Raw genomic sequence first — 20,342 nt, forward strand, 5'->3', positions numbered from 1 at the left:
ATTATTTATTATTATTATACAGTGTTTATATAGCACCAACAGTTTGCTCAGCGCTGTACATTATAATGGGAGACAGTACAGTAGCAATACAATACACGAGGGGTTCGAGGGTCCTGCTCCTTGGAGCTTACAATCTAGGAGGGAGGGGAGAGTGGTACAGGAGGAAATAGCTGTGGGGGATGGAGTGGTGGGAAGAGCGGAGGAGATCAGCAGTTAGGTGAGGGCGGGGTAGATATGATTGTGAGAGACGGATGGACACAACTGGGTGAACTGCATGATAGAAAATATAATAAGCAAGCTTGATAAAGCATGTTTTCTAATAATTTTACAACAAAAAATTGTATTCTGTTTACTGTATGTGGTGTATGCAGGCAATGACAACATGAGTTTCATTTTTTTTTTTTTCCCTTTTCGTGCCTTTTTATGTATTTTATGGCTCTTTCTCTGTCTCTGGCATGCTATCTTGCTCTTCCCATTCATTTATCTCTCTCTTTCTTTCTTTCTCTCTCTCTGCTTTTTAACTACTACTACTGTAGGTGTGGGTAGGCCACAACTTATTTAACAAATGTATTCATATTTATTTATTGTAAATTGACTTTTAGATCCGTGTATACAGTATTTACCACGTGTTTCTTATTTTTTCGATAAATACCAAATAAACTGATCTAAAAGTCAGTTCACTGAGATTTTCAATATTGCATGCTATATTTGTATCAAATGAATAAAATTATCTAAATTTTGCTTAGTGAATTGAGCCCTGTATATCTGTGCCACTAAAGTGTGTGTTTGGGTGAAATATAATGTAATAACATAACCTAACTATTAAACTAAGCCCTAATTGTAAATCATCATCTACGGCAAATAACAAATCTACAGTGTACTGTACGAGGGTGCATTTCCCTATGCACCATCTCGCCAATTGATGAATCTAAAATATATAACCTTTTATTCAAATATATATTAAAAAAAAAGGGGTTTGCTCAGCTGTAATTAATGCCTATTGGAGTGGAATGTACTGCGCACAGCAATATGACTGGATACCACTGCAATTATTTACCTTACATCCAAATGGTAATACCAGACCAAATCAAATACCATACTGTTTTCGATGAAGTGACAGCATAAAAAGAGACACTGTAGTTTGATCATACCCCTATCAGCTTGAATATATAATCTCTGTTAAGGAAATGGAGTTACTCCATGGACAAATCCAATTAGATAGTATAATCTATCTTGCTACAGATATGTAATACGGATACACTCATTCTCAGGCTTAAATGTCAGCCTCTCATGGACAAGCCCCATACATCACCATATCCAGAAAAAAATATGTCATTGTCTTGAGGAATGCAAAAGATGCACTGTAAAACGCAGTACAGACCTCTCCAAAAAAAAAAAAGGGGGGGGGGGAGAGGAGTGAATACCATGTGCATTCAAAAAGTGATTCCAAAGAAAGAGGAAAAAAAGAAACTACATGTGTCGCTCCAGAAAACAGAGCTTCGTCAGGAATATAAAGAATTAAAATGGGTCACATAGTGGCTGGAAGTTCTGCTTAGCTACACATGGTGGCAAAATGGCACCTATCGTTTTTTACACCTCTATATATAGAGATGGCCATAATGATGTATTCACCTGAGCATTTTGTTGCGTGTTTCTGCACATTTCCCTATGCGTAAAAATTATCAACACCAGCAGCTTTAGTAGTATTTCTGCACATTTTTGTGCCTGAACTGTTTTCTTCTGCTCTTTCTCCTATCCTCCCCCTAAAAAAACAAAAAACATAAGCTTGCAAACACAAAAAACACAACATGATGCTTCAAAAACCTATGTAAATATGTCACTAAGCAAGGACCACATAATCCCAGTAAAGATAATCTTGCAACTAGATTGTAAACTATAACGAGCAGGGCCCTCTGATTCCTCCTGTATTCAATTGTATTGCAACTGTACTGTGTGCCCTCATGTTGTAAAGTGTTGCACAAACTGTTGGTGCTATATAAATCCCGTAGTATTATTATTATAATAACTATGTGATCTATGAATGGCGGATGAACAGGTGAGTGAAGGGTCGGCCCCATCCTTCATAGATCATGTTTCATTCATAGAAGCTGTAGTAACGGCTTCTACATATGGAGGTACTGGATGGAAGAGGTGGGAATAGTTGGGCACACTTGACGAGTGCCTTTCTCAGCTCCCTCAGTTCCAGTTCACCAGAGCTTCACAGGTTGCCACTGGAGTCCTCTTCCACTCCTCCATGATGACATCACGGAGCTGGTGGATGTTAGAGACCTTGCGCTCCTCCATCTTCCGTTTGAGGATGTCCCACAGATGCACAATAGGTCTGGAGACATGCTTGGCCAGTCCATCACCTTTACGACCACTGTCTTGCTTCTCTAGCAAGGCAGTGGTCATCTTGGAGGTGTGTTTGGGGTCATTATCATGTTGGAATACTGCCCCGCGGCCCAGTCTCTGAAGGGAGGGGATCATTCTGCTTCAGTATGTCACAGTGCATGTTGACATTCATGGTTCCCTCAATGAACTGTAGCTCCCCAGTGCCGACAGCATTCATGCAGCCCCAGACCACGACACTCCCACTACCATGCTTGACTGTAGGCAAGACACACTTGTCTTTGTACTCCTCACCTGGTTGCCGCCACACACGCTTGACACCATCTAAACCAAATAAGTTTATCTTGGACTCATCAGACCACAGGATATGGTTCCAGTAATCCATGTCCTTAGTCTGCTTGTCTTCAGCAAACTGTTTATAGGCTTTCTTGTGCATCTTTAGAGGCTTCCTTCTGGGACGACAGCCATGCAGACCAATTTGCTACAGTCTGCGGAGTATGGTCTGAGCACTGACAGGCTGGCCCCCCCACCCTTTCAACCTCTGCAGAAATGCTGGCAGCTCTTATATGTCTATTTCCCAAAGACAACCTCTGGATATGATGCTGAGCTGTGCACTCAACTTCTTTGGTCGACCATGGGAAGGCCTGTTCTGAGTGGAACCTGTCCTGTTAAACCACTGTATGGCCACCATGCTGCAGCTCAGTTTCAGGGTCTTGGCAATCTTCTTATAGCCTAAGCCATCTTTATGTAGAACAACATTTCTTTTTTTCAGATTGTCAGAGTTCTTTGTCATGAAGTGCCATGTTGAATTGCCATGTGCCATGTAGATTTTAGAGGAGGAAAACAAGAAAAAAAATATTCTGAAACAATGGACTGCAGACATAGTACAGGTGATGACCAGAGACTGCGGACATAGTACAGGTGATGACCAGAGACTGCGGACATAGTACAGGTGATGACCAGAGACTGCGGACATAGTACAGGTGATGACCAGAGACTGCGGACATAGTACAGGAGAGGACCAGAGACTGTGGACATAGTACAGGAGAGGACCAGAGACTGCGGACCTTTGGGGAGCACGGGAGGGCGGGTATCCGAATTGTACAGGTACCTGCTCCCACTTCCGTGGAGTTGTCCTCCCACCATAGTCTTGTGGGACACATGATAGGTCCCAGAAGACTACAGGTGGCCATTCACAAAGCGCTGCGCGTCTCGTGCATGTGCAGTGGGCACCCGGCTGTGAATCCGCAAGCTGTCACAGCCAGGTGCCCACACTGAAGATGCTGGCGCGGGGGAGAGAAGACTGTTGGTGAAAGCAGGACACTTCTGGACCGAGGAACAGGTAGGACTGAGGAGGAGGTTCTTCTCAGTAGAGTCGAGTGGCCGGCCCTGTATTCTAACACGGCGGTGCTCCCATACATACATTTTACCATGTATGTATGGGAGTCAATCTCCCCCCTCATCCGATGCTAGGGGAAAACCCTGGTAGACAGTTGTCATTGTTGAAAGATTTCTCTTCACCCTCTGTTCTGATGACAACTTTAAAATGTAGTATTTCCTATCACTTTCTGTCCCAATGATTATGGCCACCAGGACAAGTAGAGCGAACATCTTCCTACCTGACAGGGGTTGTAGCCGTTCCCCACTTTACTTAAAATTCCCAAAAAGATGGACAGCTAGACAGCTGACACTAAGGTTTACAAATCATTTTACTGAAATTTCATATTTGCTTTAGCATTGAAATCCCCGTACTTAATTGTACTTAGTTGGGTTGCTACTGCTAAAAACTAACAGACTAGTTCTTTAAACCATGCAATTTCCTTTTAGTCTCTTTCAGATGATTCGTTTGACAGTAACAAAAAGTCGGTGGTACTTGAAAATCTTGGAAAACCCATCATTAAAAGAACCAAGAAAAAAGATACACCTCCATGGTGGGCTGTTGATGATGATTCTGATGGAGGTATTGTAATTGGAATTGTCTGTGTGTGTGTGTGTGTGTGTGTGTGTGTATGTGGTTTTTTTTTTTTCTTTTTTCCCCATATGTTTTGTTTTTAAAAATGTGCGCAGAACCATTGTATAAGCTGTTATTTTATTTGATTCACTTTCTCAGCAAACTGATTTGCAATGCTCAGTTTGGATGGTTCGCAAATAAGACCTAATCAAATATCAGCTTCTAAATTTTTAATGAATGGCAATGTTTTGTTGCTTTCCCTACCAAATGTGTATAAAAGGCACACACTACTACTCGAGTCCCCTACACTTACAGTGTTGTTAACCCCTCCCCACCCAAATAAAAAAAAAAATTGGTATATTACAAATTAACAGTTCTTAGATGTGGTGGCTTTTTTATTAGGATTGTTTCCATTATTTTGCTCTGGCCAGTAAATCTGTTATTTTTTAATTTCATTTAGTATTACTATTATTATTACACAGCATTTGTATAGTGCCAACAGTTTGCTCAGCGCTGTACATTACAATGGGAGACAATACATGAGACAGTACAGTAACAATACAATAAAATACACGAGGGGTTCGAGGGCCCTACTCCTTGGAGCTTACAATCTAGGAGGGAGGGGAGGGTGGTACAGGAGGAAATAGCTGTGGGGGATGGAGTGGTGGGGAGAGCGGAGGAGATCAGCAGTTAGGTGAGGGCGGGGTAGGCTTCTCTGAAGAGATGGGTTTTCAGGGTGTGCCTAAAGGTGAGGAGGGTAGGTGACAGTCCGATGGATTGGGGTAGTAAGTTTCAGAGGATGGGGGAAGCCCTGGAGAAGTCCTGGAGACGGGCATGGGAGGAGGAGACCAGGGAGCTGGAAAGTAGGAGGTCTTGTGAGGAGTGGAGAGTGCGTTTTGGGTGGTAGATATCAAGTTGGTGATGTAGTTTGGGGCAGTGTTATGAACAGCTTTGTACGTCAATGTTAGTATTTTGAATTTTATGCGTTGGGCAATGGGGAGCCAGTGGAGGGATTGGCAGAGGGGTGTGGCGGATACGGAGCGGTTGGTAAGGTGGATGAGTCTGGCCGCAGAATTCAGGATAGACTGAAGCGGAACTAGCCTGTGTTGGGGTAGGCCGGCAAGGAGGGAGTTACAGTAGTCAAGTCGTGATATAATAAGGGAGTGAACGGGTTGCTTTGTAGTTTCTGGAGTTAGGAACATGCGTATTTTGGAGATGTTGCGGAGGTGGAGTCTGCATGAATTTGTCAGCGATAGGATCTGGGGCTGGAAAGACAGATTGGAGTCTAGAATGACACCTAGTACTCTGGCTTGCGGGGTGGGGCTGATGGTGGCGTTGTTCGTGATGGAGAGGTCGGGGAGGGGCGAGCGGGCTGGGGGGAAAACTAGGAGCTCGGTTTTGGCAAGGTTTAATTTGAGGAAGTGGAGTGACATCCAGTCTGAAATGTCGTTCAGAAGACTAGTGATTCGGGCGGAGACTGAAGGGCTGAGGCGAAGGGTAGAGAGATAGACTTGAGTGTCATCGGCATAGAGATGGTAGTTGAAGCCGTGGGACAGTTGACCAAGGGAGGAGGTGTAGATGGAGAAGAGAAAGGGCCCAATGACAGAACCTTGGGGGACCCCAACAGAGAGGGGGAGTGAGGAGGAGGTGACAGCATTATAGGTAACGCTGAAGGAGCGTTGTGATAGATAGGAAGAGAGCCAGGAGAGAGCGGAGTCTCTGAGGCCGAAAGAGTATATTCTTTTGAGGAGGAGGGGGTGGTCGACCATGTCGAAAGCCACAGAGAGGTCAAGGAGTAGTAGCACTGAGTAGTGGCCATTGGCTTTGGCGGTTAGCAGGTCGTTGGTGGGTTTGAGTAGGGCGGTTTCGGGGGAGTGTAGGGGATGGAAGCCAGATTGTAGGGGATCAGGGAGGTTGTTGTCGGTGAGGTGGGAGCTTAGGCGATTATAGGCTAAGCGCTCAAGGAGTTTGGATGAAAATGGCAGCAGGGAGATGGGTCGAAGGTTGTTTGGGTCGGTGGGATCCAGGGAGGGTGTTTTTAAGTATGGGAGTGATGTGCGCGTGCTTCAGAGGGGAGGGAATGTGCCAGTAGAGAGGGAGAGATTAAAGATGTGAGTGAGTGAGCGTAGGATGGAGGAGGAGGGTGATCGTAGGAGTTGTGTGGGGACAGGGTCAAGGGGGCAGGTGGTAAGGTGAGCTTCAGAGAAGACCTTAGTGACCTCTTCAGTGGTAACGGGGTAGAAGGAGTGGAGTGTTGAGGGGGTTTTGGCGTGAGGAATGTTGGGCGGGGTGGAGGTCTGGACAGTGGCGAGGTCGAGGGAGAGAAGTGTAAAGGGGGTTTTCGTGTGAGGGATGCTAGGTGAGGTGGAAGTCTGAGCAGTGGTGATGTCCCTGCGAATTGCGTCGATCTTGCTTTGGAAGTGGTTAGCAATCTCGTGGGCGGTGAGTGGGTACTGGGTGGAGGTGGAGGCGGAGAGAGCAAGGAGTTGAAGGTGGAAAAGAGCCGGCGAGGGCTGGAGGAGAGGGTATTGATGAGGGATACAAACTAGGCTTGCTTGGCAGCATGGAGGTAGGAAGTGTAGGTGAGGAAGGCAGATTTATATCGGGTGAACGCTTGCTGGGATCTGGTTTTGCACCATAGCCGCTCTAGTGCGCGACTGCATCGCTTGAGGTTTTTGATATGGTCATTCTGCCAGGGTTGAAGCGGTCAGGGTCTAATGTTTTGTGTGGTTAGGGGTGCTAGAGAGTCAAGAGCGGCTGACAGCGAGTTGTTATAAGCAGTAGTGGCCAGGTCAGGGCAGGACAGGGGAAGGATACTGTTGTAAAGTTGGTCAGCTGCAGAGTGGAAGGGGGCAGGGTTCAGGTTGCGGAGGTTTCGCTGGTGATGGTTTGACGTTTGGGGGGGTAGGTGTAAGATGACGAGGATATGGAGAAGATGATGAGGTTGTGGTCAGAGAGGGGGAAAGGGGTGTTTGTGAGGTTGTGGGGGGTGCAGAGATGAGAGAAAACAAGGTCCAGGGTGTTCCCGTTGGAGTAGGTGAAGGACTGTATGCACTGTGCGAGTGCACTGGAGGAGGTTAGGTGGAGGAGTTGGGATGTGGCTGGGCTATTGATGTTGGTAGGGATGTTGAAGTCTCCAAGGATGATGGTGGGCAGCTCGGAGGAGCGAAAGAAGGGTAACCAGGCGGAGAAGTCGTCGAGGAAGCGGGATACGGGTCCAGGGGGATGATAGATTACTGCGATCCTCAGGGGGATTGGAGAGAATAGTCGGATGCAGTGGGCCTCAGAGTAGGAGAAGGATAGAGAGGGAGGGTTTGGGAAGATTTGGAAGGTGCTCTGTGGTGACAGGAGCATACCAACCCCACCACCTTAGTATTACTAAGCCCACACCAGTAACCTCAGTCTGTATATGCAGTAAAGCATGCTTGTTATACTCACAGTGGAACTTTAGGGGTTAATCCTCCGCATTATGTAAAAAGACTGTTTGATCCGGTCTTCTCTGATCTCCCCTTCTTCCACGGTCCCCAATCCATCTGCTGATAATACAAAGCCCTAGTAGACACTCTGCACATGCTCAGTTTGGTGTGTATTGCTAGAGTTTTTTTTTTTTCTTTTTTTGCCGGGGGTGGGGGTTTTGCCGGGGGGTTGCATGCGATCAGCACGGTCCAGACAGAGGGTCAGGGGTCATGCAGCTTCATAGGACGGTCAGAGGAGAATGAAAATAAGCTTTCACCAATGCCTGGCCAGACACTGATAGAAGTTACAAGACTGCTATATACTACTGATGAGAAAAGGTATTTAGCAGTTTATATTTGCTAAAATAATTGCATTTCCATGTTCTGTATACTGTGGGAGACCAGATATATTGAATGCAGGGTCCTGGGTTTAGTAACACTTTATCTGACCAACTTGTTCAGCAAAAGTAGCATTTAGAGGGTTGAGACAAACCATTTAACACTGAAAGGAGGGGTGCTTACAATGTTCAGCATTTAGCTCGGAGTTCAGCTTCAATTTGTTAGTGAAGTCTACCTGTTCATCTACTACCCTCTCCCAAGACTGACAATGGTGTAGTCCGAAGGTGTCTTTGTTGCTCCACCATCCAGAGCTAAGAAAGAGAGTGTGTTACTGGCCAGATAAGCTGCAGTATATATTTTTTGACTGTGGCTTTCACCATGCATTCTGTGGTGTGAAATCAGTCATTGCCACTTTAAACACATGGACCATGGAACATTCCCCACTAGAAAATGTTTGAAGGTTGCATTCACTGCTTTTGTAGATAGATTTGTAAATGGACACCTTAACTACTTGAATGATATTAACAATCGGCTATGGTTGACGATGTAAAACTGGGTATACATGCATAGTTTTTTTCTCGTTATGAGATTGATTAGCGTTGCAGCTAACTGAATGAAAGTTTTGCAGCAGTCCAATTTGACAGAAGTCGATCTACTCATTGACTTTTGTTGGACAGGAAGGGCCACAATCAGATCGAAATTTGGCCAGTCCCTGCTGAGCCAGCCGAATTTCCAGCTTAAGTGTACTGATCTCATTGACAGACTGCCTTAGACTATATGTTTTGAGCTTGGTCCATGGAGGAAGGCAGGACCATTCGATAAAAGCATATTGTAAGTGGCAAACCAATTAAGCTTTAAAGTGTTACTAAACCCACAGCAGTAAAATCAGTCTGTATATGCAGTAAAGCATGCTTGTTATTCTCCCTGTGGAACCTAAGGGGTTAATCCTCTGCATTGTTTAAAAATGCTGTTTGACCATGACTTCACGGATTCTCCCCATCTTACAGTGTCCCCCTCTTATCTCCTGATAACACATATCATGTGGAGTCCCTCTGCACATGCTCAGTTTTGTGTGTATTGCTAGAGAGGGTTTTTTTTTTTTTTTCTTGGGAGAGTGCATGTGATCAGCATGATATAGTGAATGCAGGGTCCTGGGTTTAGTAACACTTTAAGAAACAAAATGTGTTGCATACCCCTTGGATTTAGCATAGATGTGATTTATTTTTTTCTGGTGCTGTATTTTTTTGGATATAGATTGGTTAACAAAGTAGTTCCCTATAAATAAGCTAGGGATTTCTTCGCTCTTAATTAACACCCTAACACTTAACTTTTCCCTAAATGTACCAACTCTTGGCACTAAAATAACTTAATATTGTACTCCAAAAATAGCAATTTTTTATGAAGCTATGTTGTAAATAAAGGCATAGATTGACATTGATCATTCATTTATGCAGTACATTAAGTGCATACAATTGCCTGTCTCTGTTCTCATACAGAAAATTAATTTGAAGGATATTTCCACCAAAATGTGTGGACTGCTTTTGGTAGATGCTGAACTGTTTTCGGGTATATATTACAAATGCAGCATAGCGAACTATCTAAGAAGCCAACATATGATGCAACTCTCCACGCTCCAGAAATCTATTTTCTTGGGGGTTGTCTTTTTATTCTGGGGATTTTTTTAACTAGAAAGTTACTTTAGCAATCACCCCAAACTCAAACATTAAAGTGGAACATCACAGCATCTGAGCACCACAAACCAAAAATGCTCTTTTAATTAATTTTAAATCTTCACAGCAACCTCCTCCATGCTTTATTTTGCTGAGAAAACACTTTGAAAAACATTGACCATTTGGAAACTCGGGCACTGCCCGAGGGCCCGGGGTCAGTAAGATGCCCCTGGTACCTTTTTCACAGGTTTTTTTGAGTTTGGGCAAGGACACAGGGGCCCCATGATCCCCTATTGCCCGGGGGCCCCATGATCCCCTATTGCCCGGGGGCCCCATGAGTTGTCAGTCCGCCCCTGCCCCCTAGCATTTCTAGCTGTTGCCATCTTGAGTAAGGGCAGAAGATTCATGTAGCATTTACTTCCTGGAATCTATCTGCCTTTAGCTCAGGCATGCAGGCAGGAGGATGTGCTTAGTTGAGAGAACCCCTCCCCTTTGAAGACTCCTGGGATGTATGACGTCTTTTGCCTAGGCATGAAAACCAGGAAGCAACGAAAGAAATGTAAAAAAATGTTTAAAAACAGTGAGTATGACATACTTTCCTATCTATTTACTAATGTTAGAAGCATAAGGATACAAATAGTCAGTGTGACTGAGAGGTGAAGTTCCACTTTATTTTGGTTGAAGTTGATGTTTTTATTCTTTTACTAATGTGTAATAAGAACTTTCATGCAGATCTTATATATGCATATTATTGGGTTACATCTATTAGAGAGATTCTTTGCTCTTCCCATTTTCTCACCTTTGCTGTTTTATGGTATTTTTAAAACCTTCTAATTATGTTATTCCTCCTTAGATGCTCTGGCTACCATATGATTTCTCCAGTGATTGGTCCATTATTTCTTGCAATCAGAGAAATTATTGGTAATTTCCAAGTGTCTCTGGCAGGTTACAAGTAAAGGGAAAGCTTTGAAATGCCTTATAATAATGTAGGCCATAGATTTAAACTTGGGTCAGTTAGCTTTTATATACACATAAAAGCCCATTTAATAGTCTAAGCAGTTATTTAGAAAAAACACACACTGACTTAGGCTTTTTTTTTTTTTTTTTTAAGGTTTTTATTCTTCCCCTTTTTCTCATCTAACAGCCGTGTAAAAATATACTGCTGGCTGTTAGCTTAAGTAATGCTGCATTAATTCCTGAAGACTGAACTTCACATTTTATATCAACTAATTGACATGCTTCTAAACGTGGGAAATGTTCATGCATTCAGCAAAAATTAAAGCTGTATTAAACCCCTAAACAAGAATGTAATATTTTGCAGCATATCGATCAAAAGATGTGGTGACTGCATTAGATGTGATATTTTTTTTTTTTTTTTTTTTTTTTTTTAAGGCTTTTTTCTCCCTTTTATTTCACCTGCTTCTGCTGCCAGTAGTTCACTTTCTGCCTTAGGATGTATGCATTTTGAATGAAGTTTAGATACGCTGTAATTGTAAATGCTTTCTGTTTTCCCTAAGCCGCCTTTCAAAGTCACATAAATAACATGTTAACTACATGAAGACCAGACCTATTCTGACACTTTCTGTTTACATGTAAAAATCAGCATTTTTTTTGCTAGTATTTACTTGGAACCCAAAAAAATTATATTCATTTTTTGCAGAGGCCCTAGAGAATAAAATTTTTTATGTCACAAATGCAGTTTTTTTTGGGAAAACATACTCTAATGAATTCTAATGCAAAAAACACTATAAAATACCCAATTGTTTGGTAAAATATAAAAGACGATGTTATGCTGTGTAAATAGATAACATGTCACTTTTTAAAATTGTGCACGGTTGTGGAATGGCTCCAAACTACGTTACTTAAAATCTCCATAGGTGATGATTTAAAAGCATATACGGGTTACCAGTTCAGAGTTGCACAGGAAGTCTGATGCTAGAAATATTGCTATAACGTTTGCGGCGATACCTCACTTGTGGTGTGATCACACAAGCACGGGGGGTACTGGGGTTCTTAAAATTTTTTAGTTAACCAGTTTAGCTAAACCCTAAAGCAGAATTACTGCTACAGGGCGGGCTTTCTGTGCAAAATCACGTGTGTGTGTGTGTATATACGGGTCCGGGGGCACGCGCACCCGCCGACCTGGCTGTGCCGTCATTCGGTGCCCGACCGATCAATCAGCAAATTCAGGCCAGTGATGTTTGGCCTGGATCTGCTGATTGATCCCTGCCCTATCAGAGATCTTCCTGTACCTGTATTTACATTTACACAGGTGTACAGCAAATGATCCAATCTTCTCTCCCTGGGCACATTCCATTCCAGAGATAGAAGAAAGCAGATCCATGCGAGTCAAAAACGGCACACTTTTACAGTAAAATCACTGATAGGTCACATTTAACCCCCTGATCGCCCCCAGTTAACCCCTTCACTGCCCTGTCACCACTGTTATTAGTACAGTGTACAGATTTGTTTTTTTTTTTTTTTACTGATCACTGTAATAGTGGTCACCAGTGACTTCAGATGGCATTAGCATCCCTCCCAGATAGCGTCAGATTGCCCGGCACTACATCAGTCATCACATTTAACCCTTTGATTGCTAGAAACACGCTCACATTCACAATAAACCTCCATTGCTAGTATAGTATCTGAACGGATCAGTATCTTTGATCAGACCAGAACTATACCAGCATCCACAATAGTATAGTGTCCCCAAAAACGCAGCGTTAGCAAGATCAGCCCCACACCTGTCAGCACCTGCATTTAGCCCCAACGCTTACTCCCCCCTTCTCCCCCAGCAAGTGCAGTGTCAGTATATCACTGTCACTTGATACATTGTGCACAAAACTGCATTGTTTGCAAAATTAGGCCTGATCTCTGCTAAAACTAGCAGGTAATGTTTTTTTTTTTTGTAGCGGTTCAAGCAATCCCTGACAGCCAGGTGCTCTTTTTTTCCTGTGAATCGCACTAGGTACCTATAAATTTAGTGGCCAAAATGTCCAACGAAAGATACAGGATTCTGACCATGTCAGATGAGAGCAAAGGGGAAGACTCACTGACAGAATCGGGCTCATAATTTGAACCTGTAGACAGTGGTGGCACCCTGAGAGATAGCTCAGACGATGGAGTAGAGGTGTACCTGACCCATTCCCAGGTTGCTGAGGTGGTACAATTGCATACTGATTCTCATATGCAGAAGAGTGCCAGTACTAGTGCTGCTCAACCTTTTGGTGAACTGGCGAACACCAGCAGCCTAGTACATCCTGGTCTTATACATACCAGCACAGCAGTATCACTTGGTGACGTGGCGAATCCCATAAGTGCAGTATAAGCTGGTGCAGTGGCTAGCAAAAGTAGTATCCCGCAGCCACAAAGAATTTGAACACAGGCCTCAGGAGCTCATAGTGTCCTTCCAGATGTGCTTGCAAATCTTGATTGGCAGCCCACAAATTCTGCAGCACCCGTACTTCCACCATTCACTGCCCAACCCAGAATTCAGGTGGAAACAGCAAATTTAACCTTTATTTTTTTGGAGCTGTTTTTCATGGAAGGTATGTATGCATTGATTGTAGATCAAAGCAATTTATATGCACAACAATTTATAGCTGCCAACCCAGATTCAAACCTTGCCAGACCATTTTCATGGAAACCTATGATGGTTTCCGAATTTAAAGTTTTTTTTTTTTTTTTTTTTGGGGTCTAACCCTCAACATGGGCATTACTAAATAAAAAATAATTGCGGTTGTATTGGTCCACAGACCCAATTTCATCATATGCCCGTGTTCTCTGCTGCAATGGCCCGGCACAGATATGAGAATATAATGCGATTTATGTGTTTCAACGACAATACACTCTGTCGTTCTCTGGGTGACCCTGAATTTGACCGGCTCCACAAAATTCAGCCCCTTGTAAATCATCTTAACCACAAATTTGCAGATGTCTATACTCTCCAACAAAACATCTGTGTTGATAAGTCCCTCATTCGTTTTTGTGGCCGCCTTGCATTCAAACAATTTCTCCCCAGCAAGTGTGCCAGATATGGGGTCAAAATGTATAAGACCTGTGAGAAGGAAACAGGCTATACATGTAATTTTCGGATTTATGAGGGAAAAGATAGTCATGTGAAGCCCTCAGGATGCCAGACTACATGGGGAACAGTGGCAAGACAGTTTGGGACTTAGTGTGACCCTTTTTCTATATGTGGTACCATATTATACAAGGACAATTTTTATTCAAGCGTGCCACTATTTAGACATTTATACAATCTTGGAATTGGCGCAAGTGGCACCGTGTGACCTAATTGCCGGGGATTCCCCCAACATCTTGTAAATATCCGCCTTTTAAAGGGGGAAAAAACCTGCTTGAAAAATGAATTGCTCGCAGTGAAGTGGAAGGACAAACGGGATGTTTTCGTCCTGTCTTCCATTCACGCAGACATGACCATCCAAATTTCTATGGCAACTGGTGTTGTTTGAGAAGCCTCTCTGTGTCCATGACCATAACCTTAACATGGGAGGGGTAGACTTCAATGACCAGATGATGAAGCCGTACTTAGTTTCCCGCTGGTACAAAAAAAGGTCTGTTTATTTTTTTCAGTTGGCTCTATATAACGCTTTTGTGCTTTACAAAGCAATTGGACGTAGTTGATCCTTCTAAAATTCCAGGAAGAGATCATCACGGCCCTTTTTGTATCCAGAAGGTGCTGTGGCCCAACCCCCCAACCCAGATGCAGTTAGCCGGCTGCATGAGAGGTATTTTCCTAATGCCATTCCTGGTACCCCAACCCAAAGGACACCCCAAAAAAAGATGTGTCTGTAACTGACACGGAATTTGGCGTGACACCCACTTTTTTGTCCCTCGTGCCCTGGGCAACCTGGTTTCTGCTTCAAGGACTGCTTCTGTCGCTACAATACAATAGTGGACTATTTAGTAAAGGGTACAGCACGGCAGAGTCTAGGGCACATATATGCACAGGGTCTCAAAAGATGTTGGGTAGTCAGGAAATTGGAAATTGTGAGAGACCCTACCATCTGGTTAAAAAAAATGAAGTAAAAAAAAAATTAAAAAAACAAAAATAGTAGTTTTATTATTGTCCAGTTACTATTTTACTGTTATGGTTTTACTGTTAACCATTTCTGTTTTCTTTGCAGGCATGCCATTCAGCTGCAGTACTGATCTGTTTATTCTGAGAGCAGCAGGGTCTTGCTCTCAGAATATACCTAAGTAGGTGTGGGCAGTGCTGTTGGATGAGATTTTTCATCCGCAGGTAAAGAGCATATATGCCTTCCTAAGTCTAGTATGAGGTTCAAAATGAACACCCCCTACTTCCCATGAGCAGAGGAATTTAGAGAAAGTCGGGTGGGTCTCAGCCTCTTTCCTCTCTGCATTCCTCTCACCACTTGACTGGGGACAGTGCTCTGAACTGAGACAAGTTTCCATATTAATGCATCCTTCTCCTTCCTAGTTATTGTCACATTTGCCATGAGGGGAAGGGGGACAGGTTAGACCTCATAACTAGACTTAAGAAACACCTATCAACTGGGGCGGTGGTGGTGGGATTTATTTAGCCATTGAAAATAATGTACAGCTCTGAAGTTCCATTCTTTATTTTATGCAAAAAATTCCATAACTGTTTATGGATAGTTGAACAGTGGAAATTTCCGTGGCTGCCATACTTCCCCTATAGACTTTTTAATTTAGCTGTTATAATAGACTTTTTTATTTAGCTGTTGCTAGGCTAGGATATGTTTAGCTGAATATAATTTTCAAGGTTAGTACTAAATTTTTCTTTTATATTTCCTTCCCCCCCCCTAACATTTTGAAAAATGCATCTTTCTTGCCATACTCACTATATTTCTGTTTTTCTTTCTTTTCCCATTTAACCCCACATTAACCATTTCCCATCATCCTATGTTCGTTTTACAATGTTGTAGAGCAGAAACCTTTTAGCCCATCTCTTGACAGGACTCTGGATAAATGCTTGAAAATCAAACGGCATTACAAATCTAAGAGACAATCTTGCATAGCATCACAGGATGGTTCATCTTCATCTGATAGCCAAGAAAGCCCTGATGGTAATAGATTTTATTCAAAAGTAAATCTGGTATGGAGAAAATTACAGGCCTTAATGATGAGAATTGTCTGCTTTTCCCTGCAGCCACCAACCAGATTAAGACTTTCAGAATCCAACTTCATTTTTTAGCAGGTTTTATTCTGATTAGTGGCTTCATCAGCACACAAACTTCTTAGAATGGACACTTAGTCCCATATGTCCATATACAGTCAGGTCCATAAATAATGGGACATCAACACAATTCTAACATTTTTGGCTCTATACACCACCACAATGGATTTGAAATGAAACCAACAAGATGTGCTTTAACTGCAGACTGTCAGCTTTAATTTGAGGGTATTTACATCCAAATCAGGTGAACGGTGTAGGAATTACAACAGTTTGCATATGTGCCTCCCACTTGTTAAGGGGCCAAAAGTAATGGGACAATTGGCTTCTCAGCTGTTCCATGGCCAGGTGTGTGTTATTCCCTCATTATCCCAATTACAATGAGCAGATAAAAGGTCCAGAGTTCATTTCAAGTGTGCTATTTGCATTTGGAATCTGTCGCTGTCAACTCTCAAGATGAGATCCAAAGAGCTGTCACTATCAGTGAAGCAAGCCATCATTAGGCTGAAAAAACAAAACAAACCCATCAGAGAGATAGCAAAAACATTAGACGTGGCCAAAACAACTGTTTGGAACATCCTTAAAAAGAAGGAACGCACCGGTGAGCTCAGCAACACCAAAAGACCCGGAAGACCACGGAAAACGACTGTGGTGGATGACCGAAGAATTCTTTCCCTGGTGAAGAAGACACCCTTCACAACAGTTGGCCAGATCAAGAACACTCTCCAGGAGGTAGGTGTATGTGTGTCAAAGTCAACAATCAAGAGAAGACTTCACCAGAGTGAATACAGAGGGTTCACCACAAGATGGAAACCATTGGTGAGCCTCAAAAACAGGAAGGCCAGATTAGAGTTTGCCAAACGACATGTAAAAAAGCCTTCACAGTTCAGGAACAACATCCTATGGACAGATGAGACCAAGATCAACTTGTACCAGAGTGATGGGAAGAGAAGAGTATGGAGAAGGAAAGGAACTGCTCATGATCCTAAGCGGTAGTGTCATGGCGTGGGCATGTATGGCTGCCTATGGAACTGCTTCTCTTGTATTTATTGATGATGTGACTGCTGACAAAAGCAGCAGGATGAATTCTGAAGTGTTTCGGGCAATATTATCTGCTCATATTCAGCCAAATGCTTCAGAACTCATTGGACGCCGCTTCACAGTGCAGATGGACAATGACCCAAAGCAGACTGCAAAAGCAACCAAAGAGTTTTTTAAGGGAAAGAAGTGGAATGTTATGCAATGGCCAAGTCCATCACCTGACCTGAATCCAATTGAGCATGCATTTCACTTGCTGAAGACAAACCTGAAGGGAAAATGCCCCAAGAACAAGCAGGAACTAAACACAGTTGCAGTAGAGGCCTGGCAGAGCATCACCAGGGATGAAACCCAGCGTCTGGTGATGTCTATGCGTTCCAGACTTCAGGCTGTAATTGACTGCAAAGGATTTGCAACCAAGTATTAAAAAGTGAAAGTTTGATTTATGATTATTATTCTGTCCCATTACTTTTGGTCTCTTAACAAGTGGGAGGCACATATGCAAACTGTTGTAATTCCTACACCGTTCACCTGATTTGGATGTAAATACCCTCAAATTAAAGCTGACAGTTTGCAGTTAAAGCACATCTTGTTCGTTTCATTTCAAATCCATTGTGGTGGTGTATAGAGCCAAAAATGTTAGAATTGTGTCCATGTCCCAATATTTATGGACCTGACTGTACTTGTGATTCTGGGTGTCAACCTCAGACTACTGGTTTGATTGTCTAAATAAAGTTGTAAGATAACTTTGAATTTTTAAAGCATATGATGGTTCCAGACAGTTCTGGGTAAATTGTATTTTTATATACTTTTCAGCAAGGGCTTAATCTTAACCAATGATAGTTTAACTCAGTAGGCATTCTAGTATTAAAGTGATTATAATGGTTTCTTTAATAACAAACATTGGGGTATATTTACTAAAACCGGTGTACTCAGAATCTGGTGCAGCTGTGTATGGCTGCTAACGTCAGCTTGTACAATTAAGCTTTGGCAATAAAACCTGGAAGCTGATTTGTTTCTGTGAAGAGTTGCACCAGATTTTGCAGTCTCCAATTTTAGCACATAACCCCCATTGTTTACTTACCTGCTCTGTGCAATGTTTTTGCACAGAGCAGCCCTTAACCTCCTCTTCTGAAGTCCCCCGCTGCCACTCTGAGCTCCTCCTCCTCCCTTCTGAGTGCTCCCATAGCAAGCAGCTTGCTATGAGGGCACTCATGTGGGTTCTATCCCGAGCCAGGCTTTGTGCATCTATTCAAACACACTGCTTGAATTGGCCCACCCATCCCCCCACTCTCTGCTCACAGGTTTCGACTGATAGCAGTGGGAGCCAATGGCTCTCTCTGCTCTCAGCCAAGCCTGTGGAAACAGGGAGAGAAGAGGAGAAGAGCTGCTGCAGATGCAAGATTGGGCTCACGCAGAAACAGTGTTACAGAAGTCAAATAAGAAATACCTTCAACAGAAAAACATGAAAAAAAAGCTCCATTTTTCTGGGTGAATAGAAGACTACAGAATATTTATTATAAAATGATTATCATATTTCATAATTTAAAGAAATTATGACAATAAATGAATACAAAATCATTATGTTTTATACAACTAATCAAGGTTTCAAACTAGTGCAGATATTATTCTCTGCCACTGAACAAGAAACCATGAAGATGTTAACAGTTTTTTTTATTTAAAGAAAATTCAACGCTGTCTTGGCACACCACTAATACTTTATTGACTGACACTATAGAGGTACACACCAGGTTTTTCCTAAGCAGTCCAGATGTGATTTCTCCTGCGCTCTAGGGCCCAGACCGGTGGCAAATAGATGGAACCAACACCAGAACAGGCGACCACCAGTATATTTCAAGGTTGTGCAGCTCCAAACCAGGGCTGGGGAAGCCCGATCGATACTGCAAAGTGAAACAAAAAACAAGAAGCGCACCAATCTTGCGCATTACCGCAGTAACAGAATTTATTAATAGAAGATAGGTATTCCCAAACAGCACATAAAATCAGGCATGTAGTCCTCAAAGGGACTTCAAAGATAAGAAGCCAGCGCAAATCCCTTCATGGGGGTAGACACTCAGTATAACTGACGCGTTTCGAAGGCTATGCCTTCTTCCTCAGAGCTCAAGCAGGGTTTGTATGTGAGATTCACTTCCGACCTGCAATTTGTGAACTTTTAATAAATGATATTTGGCTTATTATCCAACAAAATAGGCATTAACCCACAACGGACAATCAGAAGTCAACTCTGAAGAATATAAAGTAATCTGAAATCTGCTGTAGGTTACAACACATTTATGCTTGCTTATTGCACTATTTATTGAATAACCTAATGTATCTTATTCGAACAGCATAATTAAATCTTGCATTAAGAACCATTATTATTGGTGTGGAGTAAAGATTGTTTTCCTATTTGAGAATTTTCATCAGTTTTTTTTTTTACCTTGTATAAGTGGTAAGACTGGCACTGTGAGTGTTGGTGCATTGTATACATGCTCATAGAGTAGGAGCGCTCTATAGACTAGGAGTGCATGTGTGATGTTTTTTTTTTTTTCCCCATTTATACACCATATCTATATTCATACTCAACTCAAAATGTACAGTGTCAAGTTTCTTCTTCGTGAAACATTTTTTTAGCATACATATAGCTTTTCCTGTCTAATGATGAAAGACTGTTGGTGTTTTGACATTAATTGACTGGAATGCGTAATTTATTCAAAGAATTCCTAACGGATTTAAACTGTCATTATTTTCACCTTCATAATCATGTAAATAAATGCAAGCAGAAACTAGAAATAAATTGAAGTAGGTTATTAAAAGCAAACTACATTTACATTAAATATTATTTTCAGTGTCAACTAATGATGATACAAATATGCTGAATACCTTTGGTATATGACCAACTAATGTGTACAGTGAAGGAAATAAGTATTTGATCCCCTGCTGATTTTGAATGTTTGCCCACTCACAAAGAAATGTTCAGTCTAAAAATCGAATGGCAGGTGTATTGTAACACAGAGACAGAATAGCAACAAAAAATGTAAAAGAAATTCATGTCTAACTAATTATGCACTGATTTGCATGTGATGTGAGGGAGCTGTGATATGGGGGTAGCAGTGATGTGAGGGGGAGCTGTGATATGGGGGGTCTGCAATGTAAGGGGGAGATGTGATATGGGTGGGCTGTGATGTGTGGGGGAAGCCGTGATATGATGGGCTGTGATGTAAGGAGGAGATTTGATGTGAGAAGGGAGATGTGATATGGGGGGGCTGTGATATAAGGGAGAAGCTGTGATATGAGGGCTGTGATGTAATGAGAGAGCTGTGGTTTAAGGGGGGGCTGGGATGTGAGAGGGGGGAGCTATG

General features: G+C 42.6%; 1 protein-coding gene across 2 annotated transcripts in view; it reads left to right on the forward strand.

The window, feature by feature from the left end:
• The window catches only part of CEP162 (centrosomal protein 162), a 169,191-nt gene that overhangs the window by 15,771 nt on the left and 133,078 nt on the right, over nt 1-20,342 (forward strand). For both annotated transcript variants that reach the window (XM_089661691.1, XM_089661692.1), the window contains exon 3: nt 4,177-4,309. In XM_089661691.1, coding sequence (XP_089517817.1) covers nt 4,177-4,309 — 133 coding nt within the window. The remainder of the gene's footprint in view (nt 1-4,176; nt 4,310-20,342) is intronic.

Source organism: Staurois parvus, unplaced genomic scaffold (assembly GCF_062004578.1).
Source record: "Staurois parvus isolate SC_StPar_1 unplaced genomic scaffold, SC_StPar_1.0 ptg001370l, whole genome shotgun sequence".
NCBI classification, from domain to species: domain Eukaryota; kingdom Metazoa; phylum Chordata; class Amphibia; order Anura; family Ranidae; genus Staurois; species Staurois parvus.